Source organism: Phyllostomus discolor, chromosome 9 (genome assembly GCF_004126475.2).
Source record: "Phyllostomus discolor isolate MPI-MPIP mPhyDis1 chromosome 9, mPhyDis1.pri.v3, whole genome shotgun sequence".
In the NCBI taxonomy this organism is placed as follows: domain Eukaryota; kingdom Metazoa; phylum Chordata; class Mammalia; order Chiroptera; family Phyllostomidae; genus Phyllostomus; species Phyllostomus discolor.
In genome coordinates this window covers 81,478,867-81,503,278 of record NC_040911.2, presented here as the reverse complement: position 1 = coordinate 81,503,278, position 24,412 = coordinate 81,478,867, and the positions used below count along the sequence as shown (strand labels likewise).

At 54.1% G+C, this 24,412-nt stretch overlaps 2 protein-coding genes across 8 annotated transcripts; one reads left to right on the top strand and one right to left on the bottom strand.

Moving 5' to 3' along the window:
- ITPA (inosine triphosphatase) lies at positions 1 to 11,444 on the top strand. 2 transcript variants are annotated; one of them, XM_028524187.2, is made up of 8 exons: positions 1 to 149; positions 2,559 to 2,616; positions 2,934 to 2,998; positions 3,632 to 3,705; positions 4,515 to 4,546; positions 5,179 to 5,294; positions 9,479 to 9,555; positions 10,997 to 11,444. In XM_028524187.2, the coding sequence occupies exons 1-8, from the start codon at positions 84 to 86 to the stop codon at positions 11,136 to 11,138; spliced, it is 630 nt and encodes a 209-aa protein (XP_028379988.1). In that variant the 5' UTR covers positions 1 to 83; the 3' UTR covers positions 11,139 to 11,444. The 2 variants fall into 2 exon arrangements, with proteins under 2 accessions (XP_028379988.1, XP_035865515.1); XM_036009622.1 differs by lacking the exon at positions 2,559 to 2,616 and having other exon boundaries at positions 32 to 189.
- Positions 11,445 to 13,829: 2,385 nt separating this feature from the next.
- SLC4A11 (solute carrier family 4 member 11) lies at positions 13,830 to 23,842 on the bottom strand. Of its 6 annotated transcripts, none has more exons than XM_036009618.1 (21): positions 23,343 to 23,842; positions 22,035 to 22,896; positions 21,696 to 21,740; positions 19,278 to 19,430; positions 19,097 to 19,146; positions 18,604 to 18,829; positions 18,424 to 18,505; positions 18,061 to 18,184; positions 17,497 to 17,700; positions 17,330 to 17,423; positions 17,093 to 17,218; positions 16,895 to 17,008; positions 16,674 to 16,806; positions 16,351 to 16,424; positions 15,727 to 15,985; positions 15,544 to 15,650; positions 15,262 to 15,430; positions 14,995 to 15,168; positions 14,606 to 14,801; positions 14,353 to 14,522; positions 13,830 to 14,259 (listed from the first exon to the last, which is right to left on the bottom strand). In XM_036009618.1, the coding sequence occupies exons 2-21, from the start codon at positions 22,273 to 22,275 to the stop codon at positions 14,196 to 14,198; spliced, it is 2,805 nt and encodes a 934-aa protein (XP_035865511.1). In that variant the 5' UTR covers positions 22,276 to 22,896; positions 23,343 to 23,842; the 3' UTR covers positions 13,830 to 14,195. The 6 variants fall into 6 exon arrangements, with proteins under 6 accessions (XP_035865511.1, XP_035865513.1, XP_035865514.1 ...); XM_036009620.1 differs by having other exon boundaries at positions 22,776 to 22,923; positions 23,343 to 23,521; XM_036009621.1 differs by having other exon boundaries at positions 22,776 to 22,896; positions 23,343 to 23,521.
- Positions 23,843 to 24,412: the final 570 nt, after the last annotated feature.

Here is a 24,412-nt window from a genome sequence, read left to right as displayed (position 1 = left end):
CCCGCTTCCGCCGCTAGGCGGAAGTGCCCGCAACCAGAGGTTGAGGGGCTTCCGGTGGGATTGCGAGATAACCAGGGCTCACGATGGCGGCCTCCTTCGCCGGGAAGAAGATAGTGTTTGTCACGGGGAACGCCAAGAAACTGGAAGAGGTGCCAGCAGGGTGTGGGAGGCCGGCGAGGAGGCGGCTGGGTGGGTAGCGTGTGGTCAGATCGGCTGGGCATAGGGCGGAGAAGGAGTTTCCAGGGGGAGGAAGCAGGCAGGAGGAGACACGGAGGGGGAGTGGAGAGGCAGACCTGCAGGGATAGGTCTGACCCAGGTGTGGAAAGGATTGGACCTCGCGGAGTGGGGCGAAAAAAGAGATTGTGGGAGCCGAAGGAATGGTGGGGCCCTTAGCACCTGTTCCAAAGGTCACTTACTGAGCTAGACCTCAAACCGGATCCCGACACCAATTTGGAGCTGATGCAGACCTCGCAGCTGGTTCGGGAGTGGCAGGGGCCGGACGGAACATGGAACAGACATCAAACTGACCGTCTACGACCCACCATGGTCTAGAAATGTGGTTCTCAGCCTCTTTCAGTATCCGTGAAATGAGGGTGATGAGACGAGTGAAGGAAGCACTGGATCCAAAGCTCCCGGCTACTTTGTGGCTAGCTGTGAGGATTCTAAGGACTGATGAAACGTATTTGGCAGCAAATAATAGACATCAGGGAGCTCATATAACCGCCGGACTCTTGTGGAAGTACAATGTTATGGTGTCCCTTAACAGTTGTCTCTTGAGGCGCTGTCCTGTCATTGTAGTTTTTGCTGGATGATCATCCTTTTTCCTATTTGGGTCTTTTTGCTTCCTTTTGTCCTAATGGAAGGGCAGTGAGGCTTCTGCCATACACCAGCTCTGATTGGCCTTCCTTAGGTCAAGGGTTTGTTCCTGCTCAGTCAGCTGTGACCACGCAGGTAGGGTCCTGTGTGGGGAATCAGGATGACGTCCACTAGAAACGTCCGAAGTGGACCAGTGGGGTGCAATCATTAGAGGACCCTTATTTGTCACAGCATAGGGACTGATGGCACTTCTGTTTCAGGACAGGGTGGCCTTCTCAGGAGCCAGAGCCCTGTGCTGATAAAAAAAATTTGAGGTCCTGAGGCCAGACCAGTCAAGTAGACAGGCAGCACCACCCTTTTACAGAGCCCCGTGCAAGCTGGCGGGTGCCAGACCCCAAGCCTGGCTCAGCCTCTAGCTGAGAACACGGCTCTCCCACATTTGAAAAGAAGGGGTTTGAGTGACCAGGAGGAGCTCATTGGAGGGCCATTGGTCGCTGGAGAAGATGGAGTTGAAGCTGGCCTGAGACAGGGAGTCTTTTTTTTTTTTAATACTTAAATCAAGGTGCTCCCTTTTTGTTTTATTTTTAATTTTTTAAATTTATTGATTCTGGAGACAGAGGGGAAGAGAAACATTAATTTGTCATTCCATTTATTTATGCATTCATTGGTTGCTTCTTGTATGTGTCCTGACTAGAGATCGAACCCACAACCTTGGCATATTGGGATGATGCTCTAACCAACTGGGCTGCCTGGCCAGGGCTAGTAAAACAGGGAGTCTTAACTCCTCATTATGCCATGGCACCCCACTGGCAAACTGATGAACTTCTGGACCCTTTCTTAGGAAAATATTTTTAACTATGCAAAGTAAAATACATAGAATTACAAAGGAAATCTATTGAAGTACAATTCTCCAAATATTACAAATATAGGATTCAATCTAGCAGGGTGTGTAATTACTATAATTTAAAAATAATGATAATTGTAAATGATATTTTGAGATATCTGCTATAACTGTAAGGGGATATGGGGACATCTGTGATTTTGATAGGTTTAAAGGTCACTGGAAATACTAATGCTACTTTGGTTTTCTATATTCACAATTGAGGGAGGTGCTAAATTTCAGCAAGGGATTACTGAAAATAAAGAGGTATTTTTAAACCAATGCCACCCCAATAAATACAATAAAAATTAATTAGTTTTTAAAAATATGTGGTTTTTGCCCTGGCTAGTGTGGCTCAGTGGATTGAGTGCAGGCCTGCAAACCAAAGGGCCACCAGTTTGATTCCCAGTCAGGGCACATGGCCCCGTGAGAGGCAACCACACATTAATGTTTCTCTCCCTCTCTCTTTCTCCTTCCCTTCCTCTCTGTCTAAAAATAAAGTAATAAAATCTTTTTAAAAAATAGGTATTTTTTCCCGCATCCAAGTTCACAGGTCTCCTCAATTCTGGGTAATGCCCAACAGAGAATTCTTGGCCTAGGAATATAGGGGCACTGAGAAGAAAAGAGGGTGTTCTGGGTGGGTGGAGAGCATGAACAGAGACCCAAAGTAGGAGCTTGCGGAGATGAAGGAGATGACTTGCTGGAGTGGACCCTGAAGGCTGGGGTGAGGCTCAGGGGCCTGACTTGGTAAGCTCTAGGGGCCTGGCAGGAGAATTGCCTTAAGAGAATGGTGGATGGCAGCTTGTGTAATGATGGGAAATTGTTAACAAATGGTGTTAAATGTTCTTTTGTTTTGGAACAGGTCATTCAGATTCTAGGAGACAAGTTTCCATGTACTTTGGTGGCACAGAAAATTGACCGTATGTCTTTATTTTTATTTTTACTTTTTTAAATATTTTATGTCTTTATTTTTAGAGAGAGGGGAAGGGAGGGAGATAGAGACGGAGAGAAACATCAATGTGTGGTTGCCTCTCATGCGCCTCTCACTGGGGACCTGGCCTGCAACCCAGGCATGTACCCTGACTGGGAATTGAACCGGCAACCCTTTATTTCGAAGTCCAGCTCTGAATCCACTAAGCCACAGCAGCCAGGGCGTGTTTTGTTTTATTTTTAAAAGATGGTTTGATTTCTCTCTCTGCTGGTGACCTGACTCTGTGTGTGTCTTTTTCCCTCTAAGTGCCGGAGTACCAGGGAGAGCCTGATGAGATTTCCATACAGAAATGTCGGGAGGCAGCTCGCCAGGTGCTTGCTCTGAATGTGTTTTCTACTCACTTCTCTTGTCCTGGGGGCTCCTGGAACCTCTGCCTACTGGGGATAAGTGGAGGACAACAAGGTGGGCACAGTTTGTTGTGACTTTAAGGACCTGCCCAGGCCTAGCTGTTCTGGGGTCAGTTCATGTTGGCCCTAGAATACTGCCTTTCTTAAGCATGACTGCATACTATCTCCCCAGGCCGCCATGTACATGATTCTCTCTCCCTAATTCTCAGAAACATACATTTCATTCCCTACATTCTCCCTGCCTACATGCACCCCTGCACTCACTTATCTCTGTGGAACTGAGAAAGAGCACTTTCTGATGGGTCAGACTGCCTGAGTATGAATCCCATCTTTTCTGTTGCTGTGCCTGGAGCAGTCTTCACAACCTGGCAAGGCTTTGGTGTTCTTAACTTTAAAAGGAATATAAGAGATAAGCCAAAGGCTAATCCCAGTAGTATGTGGACTTCTGTCTTTTGCTGCTGTGACTGCTGCTGCTGGACAGTGGCAGATCCCAACTAGACGTGGGCCTGCCCCAGTTTAGATGGCCTGGGAATTCAGGGCCACGGCAGGGCCTGCTGCTGGTAGTAGGTCTCAGGGTCACATTTCCTTGTGCTGCAGGTGCAGGGGCCTGTCCTAGTAGAAGACACCTGCCTGTGCTTCAATGCCCTTGGGGGCCTCCCTGGCCCCTACATGTGAGTGCTCCCCCACCCCCTTGCTGAGTCCTGCCCACAAAACCACCTGAACTTGGAAATGATTGGTTACCTGATACTGCGGTTCCTTCACTGTCTTGGCATCAACACCAATATTTCAGATTGTCCTGAGGAAGGATTAGGGATGGAGGAAAGGCATGTGTTTCTTTTGTAAAGTGTGAGAATGTTATTGTGTAAATGGAGCTGTGCAAGGGAAACCCACCTGTTGAAGAGGTACATTCATGGGCAGATCGATTTCAGGAAAGAGAAAATAAGGAAGTCAAGATCTGAAAATTGATTTTCTTAAAATATTCAGTGCCCTGAACCCCCTCAGAAGGGTCTTTGTGTATCTCTAGGATACAAATACCCCAATTTGAATACCTGTCTCGGGGGTTGGAGAGCAAATGCTTAGCAGTACTGTTCCTGGGTCTGGGATATGTGTATCTTTAACATGTGGGTTGCCAGTACGTTTGCCAAGGCAGCAGCACCCATATACACTTAACAGGATGCATTGCTCTATATCTGCAATGCGGGGAGCGTGAAATGCTGTCATGTGAGGTTTTGATTTACATTTCCCTAATTACCAGTCAGCTCGAGGCCTTCACTGAATTGTTGATTCTTCTATGCATTGCCTCTTTGCCCACATTTCCTTTATCCTATTGGAGGGTTTGTCCTCATTTTGAGGTATTGAGGTGAGACATTCTTTATTGTGTCAGCCCCTTGGCTGTCCCGGGGTGAGGGTGTGCCCCAGAAAAGAAGGTGGTCAGAAGATCCACCTTCTGGTGTCTGACTTGCCTTTATTTGTCTTGCAGAAAGTGGTTTCTGGAGAAATTAAAGCCTGAAGGTATTGTCCCGTTTATTTCTTTAGATCTATTGGGAACTAAGAATCTGGCGGTGGTTCAGGGAAGGGCCCCAAATAGTAATTAGGAATCTCAGGTTCCAGCCCCACCATGGGGCCTCCGTTCAGCTCAGTTTCCCCATCTATAACCTGAAGCTCACACTTTCCATGCACACCTAGCTCCAGGGAGCACTGAGATGTGGGAGGAGAGGATGGGAAAGGGGTGGTGGGAGCTGTGAATTTGAGGGACAAAGGGACTACCGTTGATTTTGGCTGAGAGGACTGGCCCTACTGACTGCTTGCATGTCCTTGCCTCAGCCAGGGCCTGGTACGGGGGTTGGGGTCTTCCCCTCCTGGGCCCCAGCAGTGCATGCCCTGTCACCTACAGGTGCAGGCCAAAAAGTTCCCTTTTTAGGTGCTTCTAGAAACAGTTTATATTAATGAGCATTTAAACATATACAATAGTAGAATAGAATAATGAGCCCCATGTCCTCATGACCAGACTTCCAGGTTCATCAGCACAAAGCTTATCTGATAACATAAGCCCCCCAGTTTGGCGAGTGTCCCCTAATTCAGGGCCTTGGGGTGGGGGCTGGGCAGCACAGATTGCACTGAGCCCTCACTGTACCTGCCCACAGGTCTTCACCAACTCCTGGCTGGATTCGAGGACAAGTCAGCCTATGCCCTCTGCACCTTCGCCTTCAGTACTGGGGATGCAAGTGAGCCTGTGCGCCTGTTCAGGGGCCGGACCTCGGTGGGTACCCATGCTGGTCCACCACATGCCGCTAGGGGGCGCTGCGACTCCAGCTGACAGGCCCAGGGTCTTCTGCAGGAAGGTAGAGGGGATGGTGTCCAGGCTGGAGTTCCTAGGATTTTGCCCAGAACTGGCTCTGGGCACCACAAATAGAAGTGTTGTCAACCCCGAAATCTGTGAGCTCCCTGAGGATCCCATTTGAGGGAGACGCACGTGGCTCACGTGCACCCAGAGCTCTGTACTATATGCCCTCCTGAGTAGCAGAGGTGGAAACTGAAGAGGACAACTCCCAGAGCTACTTCTACAGCCTAGACTTCTGCAGGTTCCAATCTCCTTATCCAACTACTGAGACTACAGCTTCCCTTGAAAATCTATAGCTTGTCTAACATTTCATGTTTATATAGAACCTTCTTCCCAACTCATTCCTTTCCCAACACCTGTGAGGTTCACCTGCTTCTCACAGGTCCACACTGCTCTCTGAGCTGCCCCTCCTCACCCCCCCAGTCCATGTATTCAGTCCTTGTGGCAGGGTGACAGGAGTGCATCTTCTGGCGTTTCACTCCCGCTTTGTCCCTTCTGCTCAGGATAAAATCCAGAGTCCCACTGTATCTCACAAAGCCCTGTCCCAGAGACTCCACGAGGGGCTGACCACAGAGCCATCCTGTCTGCACTACGTAGTTTTTAACGTGTGTGTTAAAAACACATAAAATCATCTATTCCTATTTTTAAGTACAGTACAGTAGTGTTAATTAACTATATGCACACTATTGTATAACATCTCTAGAATTTTTTAAAAATGATTTTTAAAATATATTTTATTGATTATGCTATTAAAGTTGTCCCATTTTTTTTCTCCCCATGTATTCCCCTGTGTCCTGCACTGCCCCCTTCCCACCAGCATTTCCCTCCCCCTTAATTCATGTCCATGGGTCATACATATAAGTCCTTTGGTTTCTCCATTTCCCGTACCATTCTTAACCTCCCCCTGTCTATTTTGTACCTACCATTTATTCTTCTTATTCCCTGTACCTTTCCGCCCAGTCTCCCCCCTCCCCAATGATAATTCTCCATGTGATCTCCATTTCTGTGATTCTGTTCCTGTTGTAGTTGTTTTAGTTTGGTTTTGTTTTATAGGTTCAGTTGTTGATAGTTGTGAGTTTGTTGTCATTTTACTGTTCATATTTTTTATCATCTTTTTCTTAGATAAGTCTTTTTAACATTTCATATAATTAGGGCTTGGTGATGATGAGCTCCTTTAACTTGACCTTATCTGGGAAACACTTTATCTGCCCTTCCATTCTAAATGATAGCTTTGCTGGGTAGAGCAATTTTGGATGTAGGTCCTTGCCTTTCATGACTTGGAATACTTTTTTCCAGCCCCTTCTTGCCTGCAAGGTTTCTTTTGAGAAATCAGCTGACAGTCTGATGGGAACTCCTTTGTAGGTAACTATCTCCTTTTGCTACTTTTAAGAGTCTCTCCTTGTCTTTAATCTTGAGTAATGTAATTATGATGTGCCTTGGTGCGTTCCTCTTGGAGTCCAACTTGTTTGGGACTTTCTGAGTTTCCTGGACTTCCTTGAAGTCTATTTCCTTGGCCAGATTGGGGAAGTTCTCCTTCATTATTTGTTCAAATTAGTTTTCAATTTCTTGCTCTTCCTCTTCTCCTTCTGGCACCCCTATGATTCAGATGTTGGAATGTTTAAAGTTGTCCTAGAGGTTCCTTAGCCTTTCCTCATATTTTTGAATTCTTGTTTCTTCATTCTGTTCCTGTTGAATTTCTTCCTTCTGGTCCAAATCATTGATTTGAGTTCTGATTTCATCCCTTCACTGTTGGTTCCCTGTACATTTTTCTCTATTTCACTTTGCATAGCCTTCACTTTTTCTTCTATTTTGCAACCATATTCAACCATTTCTCTAAGCATCTTGATTACCAGTGTTTTGAACTGTGCATGTCATAGGTTGGCTATCTCTTCATCACCTAGTTTTATTTTTGGATCTTTGATCTGTTCTTTCATTTGGCCATCTTTTTTTGTCTCCATGCACCTGTTACATTGTAAGGGGCAGAGCCTAGGTATTTGCAAGGGCAGGGCAACCTGTAACACTGTATTATAACGCTGTGTGGGGGAGGGGTCCAAGAGGAAACAATGCCACTTGCTCGACTCTGCCAGCTTTCAGTCACTTCTCCCATTTCCCACAAGCAAATTGGGCTTCTCTGGTGCTGATTCCCAGGTAGGTGGGTTTCGGTACATTCTAGGATTCTGTGGGTCTTTCCAAGGAACTCTCCTGTGAGGGTGGGAGTTTCTCCTGCTATTTACCCAAGTTTTTACAGCCAGAAGTTTTGAGGCTTTATTTCCCTGCGCTGGAACCCTGGGTTGCACGGTCTGTCTCAGTCCCTAGTTCTTCCTGGTTTATCTGCATGCAAATGTGGGATCACCTGGTCCACCATCCGCCACTTTGCCACTCATCCTCTCTGCCCTGGCTGCCCATCTCTGCCCCTCCTACTGGTCTGAATGAATGTTTCTTCTTTAACTCCTTTGTTGTTGGACTTTCATACAGTTTGATTTTATGGCAGTTCTGGTTGTTTTTTGTCTTTAAATTTGTTGTTGCCCTTCTTTTGGTTGTGAGAGAGGACAAAGTGTATCTACTTACACCTCCATCTTGGCTGGAAATTCCTAAAAATTGATTTTAAAGGGGAGGGAGAGCTAAAGAGAGAGAAACATCAATTTTGTTCTTCCACTTATTTATGCCTTCATTGGTTGAGTCTTGTACATGCCCCGGCTATGTATCAGACCCCCAACCTTGTCGTATCGGGGCCAACATTCTGACCAACTGAGCCGCCTGGCCAGGGCTTCATTTGTTTTTAAGGCTGAGTTCCAATGTACCACATTCCATTGTACGTGCATGCCACATTTTCTTTATCCATTATCAATCGATGGACATTTATTGCTTCCACATTTTGACTGTGTTGAATAATGCTACAAACACAGAAACGTTCTTTCAAAAGTCAGAAGTTTGAACAACCATGAGCCTGGCCGATGGGGTCCAGGCACTGCAGTCCCCACCGTTCCCTCTCGTCTCCCTAGCTTTGGCCGCTTGGTGCACCTTGTTGCTCCCCAGCCCCCCTTTACCTTAGGTGGCCTTGTTTCTCCATGTTCTGTTCTCACCTGAGCCCCCGGAACCCAAATACATTGTTCTTTTACAACAGATGTGCTAGGCCCTTCCCCGTTTCAGGGCCTCGGCACCCTGCGGCCTTTCCCGGTCATTCCATCCTGGTCTTGAGTCCGGCTCCCTGTTTGTTCCCTGTAAGGCATTCTGCCTTTGGTCATTTGTTTACTGGTTTGATGCCTGTTTTGCTTAAGGTCATTTTGTGAGAGCAAGGCCGGGCGTCTTGTAACCCCAGTGCTGACAAAACTACCTGCCTCACTGCGGATGTTGAGAAAACTTGTGTTACTTGGGTGTGGTTCAGGGAAGTTCGGTGACCACCTGGGGCACACAGCTCTCTGCCGGCAGAAGCAGAATTTGCCTTTGGGCCGAAAGACTGGGCACTTACATGACTAATCCCCGTCCTCTACCACCTCTCTTATATTGTTTAAATAAGCTTTTTCTTTTATTGCTTTCAGGGCAACATGACACTTCATGACCCTGGACTATCATTGGTTCTCTTTGTAACATTTTTCTGGTGGAATTCTTTTCTATTGCAGCCAGTATTTATTGGGTTCATTTATATGTTGAACATTGTACTAAATAATTTCTGTGCCATTTTCACCTAATTGTTAGAGCCTCCCTTGCATTTTGAGAAATGCAGTAACAGGAGCAGGCATGGGGCTTGTCTGCCCAGTTCAGGGCCCTTAACTTCACGTGTAGGAGAAAATGCTTTCTGTCCGGTTTTCGCAGTTGACTCTCTTCAATAGGTCACAGTTTGTCAAAGCTGTTGAGCAGGAGGGTAGCTTCAGGGATATCGGGTGCATGGTTCCTCCCTGGGTGTAAGGGGGGAACTGGCCCCTGTGCATCTTATTTATGTGTTTAGCAAACATTTGCAGGTATCATGGACCCCTTGAAACCATGTATTTTTAGTAAATAGGATTTAACTAAATCCATAAACTAAACTCAGACAGGGTACTGCTTTCTTCCTAGTGTGTCTTCTCTGTGCCCAGTGACATGCCTGTCCCCCTTTTCTCTGGCAGGGCCGGATCGTGGTACCCCGAGGCTGCCGGGACTTTGGCTGGGACCCCTGCTTTCAGCCTGATGGATACGAGCAAACGTAAGGAGCCCAGGTTCTTGTTGGGGTCAGGCTAGCCATGATCTGCACTGGGTCGGCGCCCCGCCCAAGTGTGCAGGCACGCGGATGTGGGATGGAGCAGGCTCTGAGGGTGCCGTTCCGGCTGAAGGCATCTCTGCTGGGGTGGACGCAAGGAATCTGGGTGGCCCGGTCCAAGGCGGGGAAGGCAGCCAGGCGTAGCTGGGAGAGACCTGGGCTCAAGCTCCAGCACACAGCAGAGCCGCTGTGTGGCTTCAGTGGCTTCCCCTCTCTGATCGTAGCTTGTGTGTATATCTGACAGTTCTGTGGGATGGTCTTCTGACCCCCTCATTTAGTTTGGAAAAATGTTAACATTTGTGCAGCCTTTGGTGGGCATCATGTCAAACCCCCACGGTGCTGAGTGATCTCAGTATTTCATATCCATTTCCCTGCTTATTTCCATGGGACATGTGGGCCTTTACTGGAGCCAGGTTTCCAGGCTGGAGCGCCCTGTAGGGAGTACGGCCTGAGACCTCACAAAAGCCGGATAGGGCTGAGGACAACAAAGAAGATCACTGTCCAAGAATGCTGTTTGGTGGCAGAAATGTTCTACATCTGTGCTGTCCAGTCCAGTAGCAATTAGCCACAAGTGGCTGTGGGGAATTTAAAATGTGGTTGGAAAAAAAATTTTTTTAGTAAAATAAAATGTGCTTGGGGTGGCCCTGTCCAGGTAGCTCAGTTGGTTAGAGCATTATCCAATGCCAAGGTTGTGGGTTCGATCCCCGGTCAGGGCACATAAAAGAATCAACCAGTGAATGCATAAATAAGTGGAACAAGAATTCACTGTTTCTCTCTCGTCTTAAAAAAGTTTTTTTTAAAGGCTCTATAAAACAATATAAAATAAAGTATTGTTAGGGTGACTGAGGAACTGCAATTCTATTATTCAGTTGTAATTGGTTTAAATTTAAATGGCCACATGTGGTTAGTGGCCACATACTGGATAGCACGGATCTAAAGCCCGCCGTTGGGGTGTGGGATTCTTACCTCGCCAGAGTTGTGGCGTGGAGCACAGGCCACCGGCTGGCTGTCCCACACTGCCCCCACCCCCACAGTGCACTAGAGGACAGTGCTGTGTTCGCTCTGCCAGGCCCCACTGCTTCCTGTCAACAAATGACAAAGCCCATCAAACACGCAGCTGGTCCCCTGTCCCCAGCTTCCCTTAATGATTTCTGGACACACTGGAGCAAGTTTAATATCCTTCCACATTCATTAACAGGGGTTTCTACCTATAGAGGAATTTAAAACTGTGATTTTTAAGAAATTAACTGGCTGCTAGGAGATGGTGGCCCCACTACCCTTTCCTGGGTACTCCTTGAGCTCTGGGCTCTGGAGTAGTCCCCAGTGGGGGATATATACCCTCCCTAACATGGCATCCCTACTCTGAACTGCTGCTGTCGCCTCCTAGGTATGCAGAGATGCCCAAAGCTGAGAAGAATGCCATCTCCCATCGCTTCCGGGCCTTGCGTGAGCTGCAGGAATACTTTGGCGGCCTCACCTCTCCTGGGGCCAGTGATGAGCATGCTCGCCGGGGATCCGGGGAGGGCTAGCCTGAGACCCATCAGGCAGGTACTCCCCGCCCAGTATGTCCTTCAGGGTTACTTCCTGGGGGTATTGAGTGAGACTTGACAGCCTCACCAGACCAGCCTCACCAGTCTGGAGGAGGAGGTGGCTCTGTTTAGAGAAACTGGGCAAGGGGTACCACTCTCTTACTGTTGGGAATCCAGTGGTCTCTCCAGGCCTTGGATCAGGTGTTAAACTGGACTTGGCAGGATTGAAGGTTTGGGGAAGAATCACACAAACAGTCTCAGCGTTTTTAAAACGTGGCAAATAAACTTCCGGAAGACACTCCAAAACGAACTGGCTGTACTGCTTTGAAACCGGCCCCGGGCAGGTGTCTGTCTCCAGAGTCCCCTTCGGCAGGAGCAGCAAACTTCTCAGGTAGGCAGGGCGTGTTGATGGGACGAGGACAGCGCTGTGTCCAGAGTGTTCGCATGCCCGTGCTAGCCTGAGTGTTGTGTCTTTTCTTTCTTTAAGTCTCAGATCAAGGGCTGGCCTTCTCCATGCAGATCCATGCCGCCCGCCCACCCATTGAGGGATGCCATTGCCCAGCTGGTCTCCGTAGCGTTTGCCGGGTTGGAGGTGGGCTGTGTGGGATGTCTGGTGCTTTTGCTCTGTGGGGTTATTATTAGAGCAGCTCAAATGTTGGCTTATGATTATAATGCCAAGTTCATTTTTATGGCAGGGACAGCGATGAGTCCGTGACCCCAGTTGGGCTGACATGCCATATTCGCCTGGGCGCTTCAGGCCCCTCAGGAGGCCCAGCCCAGCTGTCCCAGAGCCTCACTGTGCCCGAGTGAAACCATTCTGTGGGAGAGGCTTTGGAGGCCTGGGATGGTTCCCTTGCCTTTGCGGCAGGTGTTGGTGAGGAGGGGGTGCCGCACCCTGAGGATGTTCAGAAAAGCCTCTTGTGTGCAGCAGGCCGGGGGAGGGGGCATGGTGCAGTCCTCAGTGCTGGCAGGTCACGCTCAGGCTTACCTCTCTGCTCACAGGCAGCTCTGGAGAAGGGCCCGGCCCCTCCAGACTGTTTTCTTTAGTCCTGGCAGCATGGCCTGGCGCGTGGGGTTAGCCCTTGTTTCTTCCCCTTGTGCGTGCGGCGAAGGCCAGGTCTTTCCCCCCAACTCTTGCCTCTGAGGCCCAGCTGGATTGTTTCCCCAGAGTGTGCCAGCGGCTGAGCCTCTGAGTGGTCTCCTTGGTGGCCGGTGATGTCTGGCTGGGCTGACGTGGGGCGCTGGGGCGCCTGCTTAGTGATTCTGGACATGACCCCACCCTCAGGAACACCCAGGCTGCTGGGGAAGGAGCCCCAAAGGCTCACGTGCCACGTGGGTGGGACAGGTATATGCAGCTTGGGGCAAGGCGTCCCTATTTGTTAACTCGGCTTCTTCCCCAGAGTTCTGTCCTGGCACACAGTACACTTTCTGTCCACCTTTTGTTTGTTTTAAATTTTATTTATTTTAGAGAAGGGAAGGGAGGCAGAGAAACATTAATGTGTGGTTGCCTCTCCCGTACTCCCCTCTGGGGACCCGGCCTGCAACCCAGGCATGTGCCCTGGCTGGGAATTGACCCAGCGACCATTTGGTTTGCGGAACTCAGCTGTCTCCCCCTTTTTTTTAGCTACCCATCCCCACAGAGAGCATTGCTTTCTGTGCGTGAGGTGTCTTGATTGTGCCCCCATCTCCACTCCTTCCATCAGTGCACGAGGGCCCCGTATCTCCTGCCCGATGGTCCCTCCAGCCTGAGTTTTGCCAGTCTACGGAGCGGAAGGTGCCACCTTGCTGCTGGGCTGCATTTCTTAGGTTTCCGGGCTGTCTGAGCATCTCTCACCATCCCTGTTACAATTTCAGCCTCCCCTTCCCCTGTTCGTAGCCTTCACTTCTTTTCTACCAGAGGCATTGTCTTTGCGCTGGTTTACAAGAATTCCTTGTGTGTGTAGATCTTAGTCCTTTTGTGGTTTTAGATGTCGCAGCTGCCTTCTCGTCTGCTCCCTTGGTCTGCGGTGTAAATATTTGTCTAGCCAAAGTTCTAAAAGGTGACGTGACAAGAGTGTCTACGAGGTGGGCGCTCTGCCTATCACTGCTGCTGCCCCTAGGTAGGGACGGGGGCTCCCCGGGGCCACAGATGTGTGGTCCCCACTGCCTGCTGCCACTGCCATGCACCCTGGCCAACCACCAAATGACCAAGCCGGAAACATAGCAGCTTCTCTCCTCCATCCAACCCGTCCCCACCATGTGGTTTCTTCCACTTCCCTTCATGCGGGATGCAGCTCCTGCGCCACCCCACACCCCCTACCTATAATTCTAGGATCTACCCAACAGACCAGACCGTCCAAAACTGCCAGTCTGACCTACACACACCTGTTTTCGGTCCTAGGTCAGGCTGCTCTGCAGCTGCCTCAGAGTCAGGGCCCTTTGCTGTCAGCCCTGCTGATTTCTCCGCACCAGCCACACTCTTCACTGGCCCTGAGCCCTCTCCTCAGGGTCTGTGTAGACACTTCCTTCCATTGGTCCCTGGCAGCACAAAGGCCTCCTGGGTCCTCCACATTTCCCTGCTGGGCCTGAGTCCACTGTGCTGAGCAGAGGTGACAGACAACACACAGAGGGCACCCGACACACAGGAACCCTTCTCATCCCTCCGCCGGCCTTCAGAGGCTGGGGCAGGGCAATAGGGATGGAAACAGCGGGTAGAAGCATAGAAACAGGAACTTTATTCTCTAACGTGCATATAGTGAATTCCTTACACAATCAAGGAAATGGTTTCTCTCTCAGGCATCTGACTCTTTTATCAAAAGAAAATCCGTCCTGCTTAGTTCCACCCTGGGCAGAGGCTGTCCTGAGCAGTGTTTCACCCAAAGCAAAGGGCAATGGGCGGTGCATGCACACACCACAGAACCCCCACGGGGCACAGATGCCCTAGGCCTGTCGGGACAGCTGGGAGGGGTTGCAGCACAGCGCAGCACTCCAAGACACCAACACCTCCCCATGACAAGGCACAGCCAGGCTAGGAAGACCTGGAGGAACAGATGAACAGGGTGTGCCAGGGCCTGCCAGTCAGTGCTCAGCATCCATGGCGTCCAGGTATTTGGCTTCAATGATTTGGGGCAGCAGCTTGTAGCTGGGGGGAGAGGAAGTAGAGAACAGACAGAAAGATGAACACTGGATCTGGGAGGAGGCAGAGGGCACCTGTCCCAGTCCTCCACCCCCTTACCGGATGGGGATCATGGTGATCATGATGAGGGGAAAGATCATCTTCATATAGGGCAGGGGGCTCATGCCGAAGGCGCAGAGCAGCAGCAACTGCAGGACCTGCAGCCCCGTGAAGTAGTGTATCTTCCTCTGGGGCACCCTCCGGATGTAATGGGTGGGTGGGTATGAGGCCTGTGGGCAGGAGGGCCAGGCGTGGGCAGGTCTGGTGCTGTGGTACCTCCCACCCACAGCCCCGCTCCAGGCCAGATCCTCACCTGGTCCTTGAGCAGCAGGGCCAGACGCTCAAAGAGCTGGTTGGCATCGATGGAGGTGAGGGCGATGTAGAGGAAGAGGCCGTAGAGCACAGGCTTGGGGATCCACTGCAGTGGGAAGGGCAGCAGCAGGAGGGAGAAGCCCACCAGGATGCTGGCACCCAGGCTGGTCAGCCGAGTCTCCTTCACGCTCACGATCCTGTGTGGTCCCAGAGCACCAGATCAGCTCCAGCCCTGGGCCACCAGGTCACACCTCATTTCAGGCCGCATGTGGTTCCCAGGCTAGGAGGACACTTCAGGGCCACATCCCTCCTGAGGTCACATGTGGCTCCAGGCTACTTCACCTCAGAGCCCACACGACTCTTGCCTCTTGGTGCCACCCTCACACTCACGTCTCACAAATGTGTCCGTGCTCCACACGATCCTCCACCTGAGCCAGTGCCCGCACATGCAGCGGGGAGTGGGGGTAGGCAGCGTGGATCCAGGGCATCCCAAACAGAGACAGCCCGGTGTTGATGATGGCGATGAGCAGGAGATCCCAGTGGTAGGCCGTGCCCTTCACTAGTCTGCAGCAGACAGGCAGGGGCTGTGGATGGAACCCCTGCTGGCCCCGGGAGGGTAGGCATCCTGCTCAGCCCTCCCTGCCCAGCCCTGCAAACCTGTTCTCTGGTGCATTAGCCAAGGCAGCCACCAGGTTCTGCTCGATGAAGAAGAGCATGGAGAGCAGGAAGCCGAGGCCCATGGCACTGCCAATAGCCCCCAGGGACAGTGACTGCATCTTAGCCATCTTAAACAGGCTCTCACTGGGGTTGTAGCGGAACTTGGACACTGCAGTGAGGTACAGACCGTGCTCCAGCCGCCAGCTCCACAGGGGGTGGGGGGGTCGGGGGGGGCGGTTGCCTCACCCACGCCCACCCCATTCCAGTACAGCCACAACTCACTCTTAATTTCCCGGAAGCCATAGGAGCAAATGAGGGAGAAGGTGAGCACCGAGATGGGCAGGGCGCAGTCTGACAGGATCTCCCGCATGTAAGGGTGCAGGTAGGGGCTGGGGGCACAGGTGAGTGTGTCAGTGTGGTCCAGGGGCTCATGTCCCCTTACCCTCACCTCTAGGTCCCCCTCACCTCTTCTTGAATTGGTAGAGGGTGTAGCCCAGCCAGAGTGTGCCTAGCATGATCAGGAGGCTGAGCACGGCAGTGTCCCGGCTCGGGTGCTCAGGATGGCTGCTCACTGTCAGATCCGGCGGGCTGCTCAGGAGGCTGGCGTTGAGGGCGGTATGGAAGCTGGCGTTGAGGCTGGTGCTGAGGCCCAGCAGGCTCACCAGGGAACGGCGATCCATGTCATAGTCAGCTTGGGTGTTGGTGTAGTAGTACTTCTGGAAGACTGGATACAGGCCGACAGGCTTCAGCCATCTGGGTTCCAGGAGACTGTGGGGAAGCTGGTCTTCTCCATCAGCCAGGACCTCATCGACTTGCCCATCCACCCAGCACTCCTACCACTTGCCCTTGTCCCTCTGCCCTGTCTCTGCTAGCTCATCAAGCCTGGCCCAGTGCCTCTGGATCCTGCCTGGGGCAGCCCTGTCACCATACAGCACACAAGGATGCTGCTCCCCAGAGCACCCTGAGCACGGGAACCACCTTAGCCTGCATGCTACTTGACTGCCCCAGCCACAGCCTGTAACCCCACTAACTCAGATCCCTCTACAACGAGTAGAGGGATGCAGTTGGCAGCCCTGGCCAGATACCCACTTTTGACCATGCCCTTGACAGCATCCAGCATGAATGTGATGGAGATGAACAAGGCAATGATCTCTTCTGTTGACCTGCCAGGGGGTGATATGCCTCATAAGATGGGGGTGAGTCATTGCGGGGGGAGGCTTCCCTGATCCTTGGTGTGGCCCCTCACCTCCTCCTGCCATGAAGAGGACCAGTCCCAAGCTTTCCCCTTGGGGGCACCCCATCCCCTTTAGGGTTACAGTACGTCCGAGGCTGGCATGGAGGCTGACCCAGACCCCCGGCCTTGGTCTCCCTCCTGCTCGAAGGCCCCAGCCGTTCAGGGAAGGCCCTGTCACCTCTTGAAGACACGCATGATCAGGCTGAGGTTGAAGAGGGCATAAACAGCAAGGAAGAAACTGTTCCACAGGCCCGTCCACGCGTAGAAGGTGTTGAAGTCCAGATCGTAGTCGTCACAGATGCCACGGATCACTGTGGGCAGCAGGATGGGGGCAGGCGTCAGGCCTGGGCTCTGGCCAGGGGCCGCCGTGACCTCTCCCCGCCCACAACCCCACCGCACCGTGGATGTAGAGGGCCAGGGGCGCAGTTGTCAGCAGCACCACCAGCGGCTGCCCAGAGAAGAGTGCGTACAAGAGGCCCCCGATGCTCTGCCCGGCCACGGTCTTCTGCACATCTGAGGGGTTGGGTGGTCAGGAGGGCAGCGCAGTCCTGAGGCCCCGCCCCCGCCAGCCCTCCCCACCAACCTCCGGCCCCTCACCGATGGCCCCATCAGTGTTCTCGTCATTGAGGGACCCAAAAGCGATCGTGGGCAGGAGGCAGGCGAAGTAGAGGAACAGGGTGGTGGTGATGTATTTGCCCACTGCCTTGTTCTGCCCGATAATGCCTAGGAATGGGGGACAGGACAGAGTGTGTCAGGGGCTGCCAGACAGGCACATCTGTTGTCCTGTGGCCCAAGCCACTGGCCAAGCTCGGGGGGAACCGCAGAGCCACGTACCATCAGTGAAGTCCAGTGGGTACACGGGGAACCTGCAGGCGAAGTCCTCTCGGATGCCCTTCCCCACACGGAGGAAGTCTTTGGACTTCAGGTGCTATGGCAGGGTGCCAGTTAGTACTGCACCCCATGCCCCACACCACCCACCCAGGCCCACCTGGCCCCAGTACCTGTTTGGCGGGCCTCTGAAGGCTGATAGAGCTGAAGTACTTCCCGTTGCACACACCCTGGCTCGTGAGCAGCTGCCTCTGGTGGACCAGGGCCTCCTTGAATTCTTCCACTGTGTGGGTCCTCAGGAGCTTCTGGCGGAAGGTGATGTCCAAGAACATGGTGGCAAAGGTGCGCCCCACCTCTGTCGCAGTCTTCGTGCTTTTCTGGGGGTGAGGCATGGGGGGAATCACATCTGCCAATCATCATCAGCCAACTAGAAGAAGGTTTAGGTTGGGGCAGGCTAAAGAAAGGCCCCTACGTTTGAATAATAATTTTAAAAAGTATCTCTTTTCCATCAGAAAGGAAATACAATCTTTCCAGCAATCTCTGGGGAAGTTAGGGCTTGATGAGGATCTAGCTAGAATGCTTCAGAGAAACCCAGGAGGTCCGAGGTGAAGGTACAGGGTGGGAATGAGATCTGCAGAGGCCCTGTGTGGGGTGCCCCAGCACATGGAAGAGATGCCTCCAAGGCGACCTGGAACCCTCCTCCCCAGAGCAGAAGCCACCCCAGGGCCTCTCCTCACCATCTTGGGTGGGGCCAGCACCAGGATGACAAAGCGGACCTCACAGGAATTCTCCCCCCAGTTCTGCGGGCGGTCCAGGCGGCTGATGCACACGTGCCGCTTCTGCAGGGACTTGGACATGCAGCTAGGGCGGGGGGGGAGCACACAGCACACAGCTGCCACACTAGGGGCTGGACACCACCCAGAGTTCCCAGTTTTGTCCCCCCAGTGACTTCTGCTAGGGACCAAGAAAGATGATCAAATGGGTCAGGAGTGCTCACATCCTTTCCCCTAAACTGGGGTGAGCCAGCCTCTATGGGGATGTGGGTGCCCGGCTCCAACACGACCCATAGGGAGGCCGAATGTGGTGGCCTGGCAACTCACATGATGCAGAGCCACGACTGCTGGTATTGTATCCCTGTGACCGTGGCAGTGACTCCTTGGATGGTATCCGACAGCAGGTGGACTGAGGACAGGTTGCGGGGGGGGACAGGAGGGTCAGCCGACCCGCCTCCCTGATCTCCCCGCCCAGGCGAGAGGGAGGCGGGCATAACCAGCGCATACCCTCCATGGGCGCCCCCGCGTCCGTGAAGAGCATGGACATGAGCAGGTCCAAGTTGCAGTTGGGCTCAATGTTGTCGGGGTCGCGGGCGACGCGCAACACCATGGCCCGCAGCACGTCATCCAGCGAGGTGGCCGGCTCGTCCAGGATGATGCTGGCCCTAGCCAGGAAGCCATCTATGTCCCGATGTGCGCGGATCTCTTCCTCGAAGTTCTTTAACTTCAGGTACTGGGGAGGCCCCACAATAGCCCGTGAGTGAGACATGCTGCCACTGCCTGGGCCTCTGCTCCACAGTGGCCCCTGGCTGCCCCTTCCCGCCAGGACCAGCTTCCCCTTCCAGGAGGGATGGTGCTAGCAGATTGGCCTTGGGCTCGTGTGAGGTCCCCGTGTAGAGCAAGAAGGGAGCTGCATGAGCTGTCTTGGGGATCAGGTGCCTCCACTCTGACCTAGTGACCCTAAACCCAGGATCTCCCGGTTCGCAGATGGGCCACCCACCTTGCGGGAGGTGTGGAGGAGGCCGCAGCCATCAAGCGATTCACTGTCAGCTAGAAAAAAGGGAGAGGACTCAGGGTGCCACCCACCTCTTCAGGTCTCTCTTGGCGGACTGGGGCCATGCCTGCCCAGTTCCCGGTCCCCTGCCCTCCCCCAAAATCTGTCCCTGCTACAACCACCATACCAGCCTGGGTGGGCTGCACCTCGAGGTTGACGTTGACAAAAAAACGGATGCTCTCGCCAGACACAATGGAGGAGTTGACCGTGTCGAAGGCCTCTTCCCCCAGCTTCTCCTCATGGGTTTCAGAGGCATCATCTGTGTCACACTTGAGGTAGCCTGGAGATCCCACCACCACCAAGAGAGAGACCCCCACCAAGAGGGCCTGGCCGTCAGTGCTGCACCCCAGGAAGGATTTCAAGACCATGGAGCAAGGACCCTGGACCGTCCCACTTGGTACACTCTCAGTGAGTCATCAGGGAGGTCCCTCAAAGGCCAGGAAGGCGGCCTCAGGCCCAGGTAAACAGAGCAGGTAAGTCTTGGCCCTGCCCCCTCAATCCCCACCCAACAACCTTCTCCAACATTCTTCAGCTGCAGGAACTGGGCCTTGCACTGTTCTGACCCACACATGTCCTTCGGCTAGAAAAAAAATATGTTCATTCTACAAACTCTGAGCCAGGAACGAGGTACAATGACACAGTTAGGATTGCCTAAACCCTGCCCTCCCAGAAACTCCAGGTTACAGGACCCAGTCCTGCCTGGCTACCCAGATGGGATCCAAGGCAAGCCAGAGCCCTCCCTCCCCACCTCATTGGCCCAGGAGTGCTTTCTCCCAGAGAGGGCCTGTGAGCAAAGCATCAAGGCTGGGAGACATAGTCCAAACATCAGACGAGGCCCAGGAAGCAGGAGGAAGTGAGGCCAGAGAAACGGAGCCAGGGGCTGACAGGAGATGGGGCCTGCCTCATCTCAGCCCCGTCCCCGTGGTGCCCCTCCCCAGGGTGGGAGCCCGGACCCCTTGGTCCGCCTCTCAGTTCCTGCAACTGCCCCACAGCACAGGACCCCCCATGGGAAGGCTTCCCCGTGAGGTGCAAATGTTCTGATCTTCCCTAAGCCCACTCCTGCTCCCGGAAGCCTCTGGGATCACAGTCTGAGCCAGCCCCGCTACCTCTGTCCTTGCCCTCGGCCCCTCAGACCCAGTCTCACTCCCCACCTCAGTCTCTCACAACTCGGGCCAGCTGGCCGGAACCCTGGGCACGCCAGCTCCTGTGCTCCAAGCGGGAGGCCAGACAGCCTTCCTCAAAGCTCACGGAACGCTTCTTCTCTGGCAAGTCCCAAGGGCCCAGCTTCACTCCTGGCCAAGCCGGCACCTCTTCCTGACTATGGGTCCCCTATGGTTCACACTTGTGGGTGATCCCAGGAAAGGGACCCCTGTCACCCAGACCCCACCAATGCCCAACACCTGTGCGGGGACAGGGACAGGTCAGCAGCACGCCTACACCTGCCAGGCAGTGACTCACCCTGACTCACTTCCACTCCGGCCCGCTGGTTTCCTCTGCACATCCCAGGCTCCGTTTCCCCCTGTGTTATCCTGTGTTCAGCCTGGGCCCCTTCTGGACAGGAGGTGCTAGGCCCCCCCCAAGCAGGGCCCCTACGGACTAGGGAAACCTAGCCCCAGGTCTGCACCGCACCCAGAGCCCGGAGCAGAGCTATTAGGTAAAAAGGTGTCCTTCTGACTTTTATCATGGAGTTCATGTCTGTGAAAAACTCCCTGCCCAATTCCAGGCCCGCTTTGCTTTGTCAACCTGGTTCTCCAGCCCCAATCTTTCCCAGCCTCTCCTCTGTCACCCAAAGCACCCACTATTCCCCCATGCTGCCCTTCACACTGCCCGCTTCTCCCCAGGTCCTGCCCAGTTGGCACTACCAGGTCCATGCAAGGCTCCTGGGATGCCATGTCCCCTCCTCTATCCTACGGCCCAGCCACATGCCTAACTCCCCTGCCAGCAGCCGGGCACATGCAGCTGCCATACCCTAGGGACTCTGGGTAAGGGCACATCACTACTCTGTCCAAACACTGTCTCACTAGACAACCCTCTGACGGTCATGCCAGCTCCCAGGTCTGGGCACAGGAGAGGGAGCACAGAGCCCATCCAGAGATGTGAAGAAGAGCGAGTTAGGCCAGAGCTATCAGGGAATGCAGAAGCAGAATTACATTTCTGTAGAGGGATAAGGGCAGCCTCTCCCTCGCAGAGCTGGGCAGGGACTGAGGGATGTGGGCATCCAAACACTTGGCCTACGGCTGGTTGGATAACCAGAGCATTGTAAAAGTGAACCATGGGACAGCACCAGATGACCTATACAGCCCAGGAGAGGACCACAGCACCACAAGAACACCGGAGACCCGCCAGTGCCCGGGGCAGCTTCAGCTGCCTCTCTAACCACACCACAAGCTCCTGAAGGGTAGCATCCCAAGGCATCCCAGCACCAGCAGAGGGCCACAGACAGGTGGCCAATGCCGTGGACACCCAGGTGGATGTACTAGCTCCTCTAGAGGCTTTTTACTGAGGAGCTCTCTCTGTACACATACCCACACCTGAGTGTACTCACCTACATCCTCAATGGATCCATCCAGCGACATGTTGGAATAGTTTTCTGCAAGGGAAGCCAAAGAACTGTTACCAGCTCCAAGGACCGGCCCTGGCCAGTCTCTGGTGCCCATCTGCTCTCCACCCCACACCAGCCCTGCTGATTTCTTCTTACCCTTCCCAGGGACCCAACCCAGGGCCACCTCAAAGAAAAGAGCAAGGAACAGTACTAGGCAGGGCCCTCTTGAGGAGCCGGAGGAAGTCAAGCCTGCAATTCTTTAGCCCATCTGCTAGGGGCTGCCCAGGTGAGAGAGCTGACAGATGTTCTCAGCGTGTTTTCTCCATGAGTAATTAACAGTACCCCGTGACATAGTGAGGGATTCACTGCTCGCAGCACTCAGTAGCCTGGTGTCTTGAGAAGTCGCCTCTACCCTCCTTGTAGTCGACGACCACCTTCTTTTGCCGTTCTTTTGCTGCCAAGCCCAGCACCCGGGCTGAAGCCCTCCTCCCCGCACATGGGTCCTCTCACTCTCACGCCTGTACTCTCCCCGCACATGGGTCCTCTCACTCTCACGTCCGTAAGGACGGCCATCAACACCCATCACACGTGTAGCTGCCCCCAACTTCACGCGCCCCAGCGCGGGGGCGGAGGGGCAACGGCTTCCCTCTCGTTGCCTTCTTCCATTCGAGCCACAGCCAAGTCCCGGGGCCTCCTGGGAGGCGGAGCCGTTGGTCCTCAAGGGGGATGGGAAGGGGGAGCTGTGCGCGCTCCCCACCCTGGGCCCCGGCTGTTGGTGCCGCGCTGTGCCAGGAAGGAAGCCACAAGAGGGGCCGCGCGCACGAGAGGAAAGCGCCTCTAGACTCGGAGACCCTGGGGGTCTGTGGAAGGGGGAGGCAGGATGCCGACAGAAGGGTGGGCGGGCGGGCGGGTGGGAACCCGGGCTGCATCCAGAAAGGAGGAAGGAGCAGGGGCAGTAAAACTGGCAACCGAGGCCGCAGAAATGAACAGAGGACGAGGGTGACCAGGGTCTGGAAGGGTGGCTACGGTGCACACCCTACTTCCATCCCCAGAGTCCCACGTGCAAGTAAATATTGTACAAACCCCGCGCTGGCTCTCGGGTGTCCAAGCCGCGTTGGAGACTGCTAACAGCCGCGCAGGGGACAGTCAGGAGTCCGGGGACCACTACCGGTGGGTAGGCTTCCGCGCAGAAGGTAAAATGAGACTGTGTCGGAGGCAGCAGCGCCGGGCTCTGACAAGCCCGACGCCGGAGGTGTTAGGGAACCCACAGCTCCGTCCCACCCACTTCCAGGCCCCCCTCCCCCGGCTACCTCATTGGTTCATAAACTTAAGAATCTCAAGACAGCGACACAGAGAATTAATCCAGCGCTCATTGTCCATGACGCCTTCCCTGGATCTCCTTCCACCGCTCGTCTACCCCACCAGGACACCCACTCCCTCGAGACCGAACTCACCCCCACACTCTTTCCTCACCTGGGAAGCCCCCACGACCCTCTCGCCCAGGACGCTCGGAGCCCTTGCAGAGGCGGCAAGCATCCCCCCAGTGCCCCGATGGCTCTGTGTCCCTGCCTAGCATGCCTTCCCTGCGGAGAGCGGACGGTCTTTCCGCCGCACCCGCTGGCTCAGGCACCCACTGGCTCAGGCACCCACCTCAAGGCTGGAAATAGAACACGTGCTTGGTGGTCGCGGCCCTGGAGATCGGCGGCCGGACGGCTGCACCCACGCGCACACTCCCGGGATCCTCACTCCGTGCTTTTGCACCCCAAACTTGGCGTCCCAGGCGGGCCAGCGGAGGGAGCTGGCGACACACCCCCGTGCTGCGCCTGGGTCCTAAAGCCGCTCCCTCGCCGCGCTCGGTCACCCCGCCCCGGCGCAGGGGTGGGGGACCAGTGAGACCCAGGACTGGGTACCGCCCTCCCACCAGCGCTCTGGTCAACTTCAGACGGGCTGCTCCCGGAAGACCGGGGCGGCTTAACCAGAACGTGGAGACCCGGCTTCCACGGCCCGCCTGCCCGCCCAAGCGTCGCCGGGTTAGGGGCTGGGCGGGGCTGGTAAGTGGGAAAAACTCGTTGGGTTTAGAGGCCCACGGAGTCATGCCACTGCTTCGGGTCGAGGAAGGGCCTCCTCAGAATCGGCTTTAAGCTCGCTGCTGGCCTCCGCCCCCTCTTTTTGGGGGGTGGGGGTGAGGGGAGGGCTCAGTTCGGCCCAGCTGGATGCCTGCTCCGCCCCCTCCATTTATCCCTGCTGCTCTGGCGGTAAACCTTCCTACTCCTCCAGGAAGCGCGCCTGGACTAACTAGACAGCCCGGCGCGCCTTCCCTGGGCTACGCCCTGGCCCGCGGAGCCAGCCATGCTCCTGACTCTGCGGCACCGGGTTTGCTCGCAGCACGCCTCATGGTTTCTCCCCTGGCCTCTTTGCGCCCTCTGCTTTCTCTTGGGTCAAGGTCTTGGCTCAAAGCTTCTTTCCCTCCCAAGATGGCCCACCGCCCGGTTTTCCTTTCCTAACATGCGGGATCCCAGTTTGGGACGCGCCTTCTCTGGCTCCTGTTCTGTTAGTAGGGTCAGTGCGAGAGTGGACGCGCGCTAGCGCGCCCCTCTGGGTAACAAGGTGGTGGTGTGCGCGGGCAGGTGGGCGCGCGCTGCCTTGAGGTCTGGCCAATCCGGCCCCTGCAATGAAACCCTTGATCTGGCCTTGGGTGGCTTCTCAGCAAATGACTCCAC